The sequence below is a fragment of the Dromaius novaehollandiae genome, chromosome W (genome assembly GCF_036370855.1).
Source record: "Dromaius novaehollandiae isolate bDroNov1 chromosome W, bDroNov1.hap1, whole genome shotgun sequence".
Lineage (NCBI taxonomy): Eukaryota > Metazoa > Chordata > Aves > Casuariiformes > Dromaiidae > Dromaius > Dromaius novaehollandiae.
Window position 1 is genome coordinate 52,245,537 of NC_088130.1, and position 7,950 is coordinate 52,253,486.

General features: G+C 37.7%; 1 protein-coding gene across 1 annotated transcript in view; it reads right to left on the reverse strand.

Annotated features, from left to right (window-relative positions):
- The window catches only part of LOC135324498 (integrin alpha-2-like), a 70,735-nt gene that overhangs the window by 34,558 nt on the left and 28,227 nt on the right, over positions 1-7,950 (reverse strand). Inside the window, exons 3-6 of the mRNA XM_064501026.1 lie at positions 6,885-6,994; positions 5,574-5,665; positions 1,435-1,549; positions 922-1,049 (exon numbers count right to left, since the gene is read on the reverse strand). Of these exons, the coding sequence (XP_064357096.1) occupies positions 922-1,049; positions 1,435-1,549; positions 5,574-5,665; positions 6,885-6,994 (445 nt within the window). The remainder of the gene's footprint in view (positions 1-921; positions 1,050-1,434; positions 1,550-5,573; positions 5,666-6,884; positions 6,995-7,950) is intronic.

The window sequence follows — 7,950 nt, forward strand, 5'->3', positions numbered from 1 at the left end:
ATTAAACATTTGTTCCACTTACTTCCAAAAACATTTATGGACAAAAACAATACTGAGAGCTCTGGGAAAAATCAGAAAATAGCAAAAATTCTACAAGCTGACAGCACCTCATACTGATCTTGCCTAAGGAAATTCTAATGGTTAGTTACTTCATAGAACTGCAAATCCTGCTTGTTTTTAATACAGGTGAATGCTAAAGAAATATGCTAAGATGTACACTTACTACAAAAGAAAAAAAAAGAGAAGAGGATGCTAAAGCTGAGGTTCAGAGAGGACTTATGACACTGAGCAGGAAGCCTAGCTTTTAAGACCTAGCTTCCAAAGTAGCCCAGTGAGGAAGGCATCCTTGGGGAGAGAGATTTCCAGTAGCCCTTGTCTTTGTTCACAGAACTGTTTCTGGAAAATGGACAACTGCAAAGACAGAACATTTTTAAAAACAGGAAATAAAATTTTCCCTACCATCATCAAATTAAAAGGAAAAAAGAACTTCTGAAAGTTCAGATAGTAACCAAGCAGGAAAAATTCCTGTTCTAAAAATGTAGGGCTTGAAAATTAAAAGCTGTATGAAAATCTCACTAGAGAAACTGTTCTACTATTAACGCCTCCCTCACAGATTACATTTTAATGATTCTTATACCTAATATATGAAGGAGATCTGACTCCATTAGATATAACCTAGATTTCTCTATCAGCTGATCAGTGTTCTACATCACATTATTAAATCCTTTTGGAATACATTAGTTGTGAGCTAGAAGCCCCAGTCCTGAAAGATAAAGGATGACTGCATAAACCAGTCTTGAGGGAGATACTATAGTTATGCTAAAGCATACTCGGTTTCCTTTAAAATTGCAGAATTTGCTAATAAAACCCATTGCTTTTTTTCCTTTTTCTTTGTCTTTCTCAAAGATGTCTTTGACTTACCTGGGTTTTGGTAGGGCCGATATCTAAGCCCTGTACAAACTTTTTCAAAAACGCACTCACTGCGTCCCAGGGATAAATGCTGTTTGACTCATCACAAACCACCACAACATCTATGACAGAGGAACATTCTAAAACCAAAATAAGAAACACATATTAAATGTACTTTCAGTCTCAATTTACTTACAACTCTTGGACTAAATCCGTAAGTGCATGCTTGGGTCTTATATAGGCCAACACTTCAGAACAGGAAGGTTTTGCCAGAATGAACTCAATAAAAGCATATGCAGATTTTTAGCTTGTTTTCACTTTCACTGCTCTAGTGCAATGCCTCTGAATTCAGAGTGAGCCCAGATTCATATCAGCATTAGAGCAGAATCTGTCAATCCTTATCGGATTTTGCTCTCTGTACATACACGTTTTAAAAAATGCCCACGTAAGTGTCCCCAACACAACGTATCTTGATTTTTTTTGATCTGTTTTTTTATTGAATCTGTTTTGCACATGTTGCCTTACTTTGAACAGCAGGAGAAAAGCTTCTTAGGATCTGGAAACTTGGACTGATTTCAGAACAGACTCCTGTTGCATAGTATTGGCTTCCACACTGCTGTGCCCACAAGGGACCACAAGTCTTTAAAAATAACAACAAAAAGAAGCTATAAAAATAACAAATACGTGTCTCACTGTATCCACATACAAAACCATAATAAGTAGGACTATGAGAATATAAGATGGGATGAGCCCTCTTGGGTTATTGGTACAAGTCCCTTGCTATCCCAGTGACAGTATCATACTTTGATTTCTCATAAAAAAGATTCTCTATTCCTGATCATCCTTCCACTTCCTTCTGCAAACTATTTCCTCCAAGCTATGCACAGCTATGACTTCTAGAGAGTGTGATAAGTTTGCAAGGAATCTGTTACTTTAGTTCATCTGCTTTACAAACTATTGGATTAAAACTAGTTTTGGTATTTGCACTCTGCTTATATGTATGAAAATAAGTACTCCCACTAACCAGGAGGTGGCATCATACCCACAAGCGAGCGCATTTAGGTCTGAACATGCAGAGGTAAGATTGCAATATGTCCTATTACTATGACCAACATGACAGGACCAAAACTATTTGTGAACAATGCACACATACATGGAAGTATTAATTTGAGAAGCTTCTTCCCAAAGGAAGTGAACTTTGTCAAAATATTTGTAAGTTAAATTTCTTCACCTCTCAGCCTCCCAGTATGCACAATCCTACGCAACAGCAGGCTGCAGCTAGAAGTTTTCCCCCAGCCCACATTCCCCTCAGCCACAGGTTTCTTTGCTTCTCGGAAAAACAATCATGATTCTTGCTGAAAATAATGACTACAAACAAAAAAAAAAGTTTTCTGCTGGATCAACCATGTGGTTTCATGACAGCTAGATCTCATGAAAGGAAACATGTGGTTGGGAAGCGGAAGAGTGCAGTATTATCTCTTTACACAGTTAGCCATATTGTGAAACCTCCTCAGAATTCAAATATCTGATATTAGAAGGATTTTTACAAAAAATACCTAGAGGAGAAAAGACAAATACTGAGACACTATTTTGTTATGTGGTTATTCGGGGGATTTTTTTTTTCTTTTTTTTAAGAAAATCACATGAAGTATTGATAGGTACTCAAGGAAAAAATACATAACCTCCGTCCCACAGTTCTGAAAGAAACGATAGCTTCATTACTAACACTTTCTCATTCCCCTGTCAAGTCAGGAGAACCTGGAAAATAGAAGATGCACCATCTCTATTTAGAAAGTGAAGAGAAAGTGAACAGCATTCTCATCCTTTTCTCAAAAGTACTGAAAAAACAAGTAATTAAAGGCAGAAGCAAATGGAAAATGAGCTAAATGTAGCGTAGGTTTACCAAATCCAGATCTCATCAAACTATCCTAATATATTTGTCAAGACGACAATTTCTAGAAAAGCGGAAAGCAGTATACCTAAGTTATCTGATCTCCAAGTCAGTGCTCTACAGGTTACCACATGGGACATGATTAGTTTTACTGGAAAATATAGCTTTTTACAGGGGTGGGAGGTCACAAAGAAGTAGTTATACTGGTAACTATGAACCTGGAGGAGAGCTACTATTATTTATTTATGGATCTCATGTGCCTGTTTTTCCAGTTTTATCCTGTATTAACAGTAACTCAAATTTGTGATGTTAATGATCTCAGAACAAATGAATAGAAATGTTCTCATAAGCTTTGCTGAATTTCATTAGAGAGGGAAAAAAAAGTAAAATGTTCTACTTCTAGGATTGTTACACTGAGAAATTTAAGAGTCATCAGTAATACAGGAGAAAACCAGGAAATCACATATTAAGAACTGATGAACTTGAAAACCAGCATATTAGACAGGGGCATGGACCTGCCCTTAAGGACTGCTCTTAAGAATTGTGGATGTATCCTGGGAGCTCAGTGGGTGGAAAAGACTGAGATGCAAGTGGACGGGCACTGGCTGATTACAGGGTGACCATCAGCAGGCAGCCAGCATACAAAGGATATATGGCCTGAAGATATACATCAAGAAACACTTCCAGTTGAGAAAGGGAAATACTAAATCCACTGTGTAATCGCATGACTCTCATGTGGAATACAACATACATCTGGTCAGTCATGTTCAATAAAGGTAAATTTTAAAAAGTGTATTTTGGAGAAAAAACTGCGGGATTGCCTACCAAAACACAGAATGAAAGAAAATGATTGTGTGTATTAAACAGAGAAGGGAGATTTTACACCTTAGAGAGATGGGAGCTATTTCAGCTGAAGGAACAACACTGCCACAAGAACAAACTGATAGAAACTTAGACTAGGAAGGAAAAAAAAAAAAAGCTGTTAACCATCAGAGGAGTGAAATTCTAAAACAACGTTCCAACAGGACTAAATAGGCCTCAGAAAATTGAAACGTGCATGTGTAAATGACCACTCTTTGCCTAGGATACCTGTGAGAAACAATCATGCTGAACGAAACAGCTGAAACAGCAGGATCCACCAGCTAACACGCAGGTGCACCAGGCAGGGTTACACTCAAACCCAACAGCCCGGATGCCTTGGAGAACACGGGCATGGAGAACAGCCTGGGCAGAGCTGCGGGAAGCTGGTCATGCCGAGAGCAGCAGCAGGACGGGCAAGCAGCACAGCGAGCAGGGGCAAAGAAGCCCCAGGTGTAACGCGAAGACCCTCTCATAGCAGAAAGCTGCAGCTGAGACAGAGTCTCGGAGTGAAGTCCTGGCTGAGGGACTTGCAATTGTAATCAAAGACAATCTCTGCTATTGTCCAAGTCAAGCCACACTAAGACATGGGACTTCTGATATCCTTTGTTGCTGAGTCACAGATAAGCACCAGTTTCTCCTTCTGTCAAAAAGAATGCACCTCACCAAAGAAGTGGCTAACCGTTCAGGTCAACATTCACTTTTTTGTGTGTGTGTGTGTGTGTGTGTGTGTGTGTGTGTGTGTGTGTGTCTTTATGCTATTTAGGTAGTCAGACAACACTGTATGGATCAGGAAAGCCTTTTTAACTGAAAGAAGTTCAAGCATAACATGAAAATGTAAATTTTTCTGCATAAGATATTCTAAAATTACTGCAATTACTAATACTGACTCAAGTGGGAATGCACTGGACAGTATTAGCAGTAATTAAAGGCATCACCCAAGAGACATAATCAGATTTTTAATCAATATCTTCTCAAGCCAGCAATCAAGAGAAGTGCTGTTGCTGCAATTTAAACTTATGATTTACCTTACTGACTTCAGGAGAGCTGCTGAAAAGCCTGGAGTTATACCTACTTTTAAGTACTTCAGTGAACTGGGGTATATGATAGTGAAGATAAATAGTTGAATACGTGCATGATTACTAGCAAGATGCAGCAGAAAAAATAAAACATTTAAAGTGAGCCAATAGAGGCTAGAGTCTCAAAACTGCCGTTTACCGTTTCACTTAGTTACTGCACATGCCTACAATGTGTGCACTGTAAATTGGAATACACCTGCATCCCAAGAGTCTTCATGCTTTTTATGTTTAATGGTGTAAAACACAGAGTGTGTTGAACAGGCCTTAACTTCCTTTCAGTCATGAAATCTCAGTTTTACAGGCTCCAAAGAGACTGGTTTGCAGAATGTATGCATAGACAACACATCCATCTCCAGCTCACTGACCAAATAAACTACACTGGTAAAGTAAAAGGCAATTTCATGGGACTGGAAACTCCGACATCTCAGGAGAACAGTTACTGGGTAAGTGCTTTACCAGCTATACTGTTCAAAGTGGAGGAAAGATCCCATAACGCGTTTTGAGAGCACAAGACCAGTTTACATCTATCCATGATGGAAATATTCCTGTCTATGTCGTCTAACCTATATTACAGAATCTTTAATTATATGTTTGGTAGGTTTCTTCCATGGGATCTTTGGACAAATGAAGAAGGAGACAATTCCTAGTTTTCCTGATTTTGTAACCTAGGTAATGATAGCTGGATGAAATATTTTAAAATATGCAAAATATGTATTAATTTATGCTGCATAATGAAATATATTCAATTTGGACTTAATTAAAAAGTGTGTAGAATTACAGTTTCTTCATTCTCCACAGAAATTTCTGTGTTTATTGAATATATCACTGACACGCACCAGAAATCCTCCCGTTTTTGAGTTCTGTATCAGAGTCAAGCCAAGGTTCATTTCTTCCTTTATCTCAGTCACATTTGGAATGGTTGTTAAAGCTAAAATAAAAAGAGATTAAATAATGACACGATAGTAAATAAGATGCACAAGCAACTTACTGAAGTTTTTCTAAAACTTTTTTTCTCAGGATCTAAGATCCTTCTTCCAAAGGCCTGTATAAAATTTTGTGGAAAGAGAAAGCTCAGCTGTGTGAAAAATTTGCTAAACATGAATGTTAATTCATGTTAATTCATAGATGTTAATTAAGTATGGGAGAAAATGCCATTTAGAGTGCCTTCCCTCAAGAGTTAAGGCAACAGAATGGAAAAGAAGACAATTTCTTCCTGTAAGGATTTTTGGTTGGTTGAGTAGCTACAGTTGGGTGGCTACTGTTACAATCCACAGGACATCAAATTCCTCTGATTCAGTATTAAGCTTTAGACAAAAATGTTAAAGGACCTGTGGATGCCAGAAATGCTTTGCACCATGAATAAAGTTACAGTAGGCATCTCAACATACTGTATTATGTTCAGAGAAAAAAAAAATCTAATTACTGTCCTCTGTCATTCTGTATTTTTACTGCATCGAAAAGTGAATCTCATTCGAAACTTAATCCATAAGCACACAGAGGCAGAAATGGCTTCATATAATATGTTGACTAAGTAAGTGCAATTCAAAATGAGAAGGTAATGAGAACCCGCAAGTTTAATGTAAATATATTATAAATATTACTACTACTTACAATGTTAATAATAGGGCTGATACAAATGACTAAGAAAGATGAGAGAACTGACAGAGGCAGAACAAAAAGTTTTCTCAGAAAGCTATATAGCAAATAGTAGTAATGATAATACAGTTCTAGAATAAGCTGATTCCAGAAATCAAATCCACCTCAGCAATGTGTGAAACAAATGGCAAAAAGACAAAAAAGTTCATGTGAGTGTCACATGGGCAGCTGTAAAAAGCAATTATGTGCAATCAATTTTAGAACTCAAAAAATATAATTGCAAGGAGAGAGAAGATCATTAGAAATGGCCTTATAAAATACAGTGATATCCATGTTTTATTCTTGAAGGGGCCTAAGACCAAGGAATGGTGATCTTGTCAACGAAAGTGAAATTCCTCTGAATTCCAGTGTGACATTCACACAATCTCTGCTGACACCCATTTTTGTTATTGGTCTTGCTACTTGCTCATTGTTCTTTTGACATATTGGCCTGGTACAAAAATGAGGAAAAGCTGAACAATTATAGTGAGACATTACTCATTACAACTTACCTTGTAAATTCAATTTTTTGCATGTGGTTTTGGATGTACCAACAGGACATGCATAGATATCTCCAGTTCTATTAGCTGGATAGCCACTCCAGGGTGAACCAACCAACAACCTAAAATAACAGGAACTTCATTAGTTTTTTAATGACACTGGAAAGGACCATTGGCAATGTTACAAAGCAAACTGAAGGTAACAGGTAAAGAGGCTTTCCAAAGATAAAGCACCTAAGGGTTCTCTCCAGAACTGTCCAGAAGGTGAGCTTTACTTAGATGTTAATATACTGGATTCAGTAGGTAAGGGGCAACTTTGGCACAGAATCCTCCAGGGACTAGACCAGCTCAAATATATATACTGTTGCTATTGTGATCTCAAGCCAAAATGTCAGAAGGGATACAGCAAAAGTATTGATATATACTAATACATAAAAAAAAATCAGATACATACATTGTGAATTGAAAGACGACATTTTTTATTCTCCTGCCAGGTAACAGTTAACTGATTCCTTTTAAGTTATTCTTTTAACTGATAAAAAAGCATTTCCTACAGGATCTACTCAGCAACAGCAAAGCACTTCTGTCTGACTTTCAACCCTACCACACCTTGAAAACACTGAGTCAGAAAGAAAATATGGCAGGTGACTGCAGACTGCTGCACCTTGAACAAGATCTTTAAGACTTAGGAAAATTTCTGCATATGCCATGAAGTGATTCGCTTTCTATGAGTCATTCCTTGGCCTGCCATGAGGCTCCCACTCCAATATCCACTCCTCAAAACACCGTTCTCAATCTCTAATCTCAGAAAATTTAAAAAACATCTAACTCGCCCCATGGGAATACTGCTTAACAATACCTGTGTTTCAGCATAACTCTCTAAGAGGCTGAGACCACTGGACAGTTTAGGACAGTGTAGGACTAGAAGAGAAAGATAACTCTGTGCAATTTTACACAGAGTGACATGTGGGTAAAGCGAAACATGACCAAGAACATGAGACCCTCAACAGATACCAAAAAAGTGAACTGGCTGATTAGAAAGCAGGAATTGTGGGTATTTTCTCCAACAGGAGAAAGT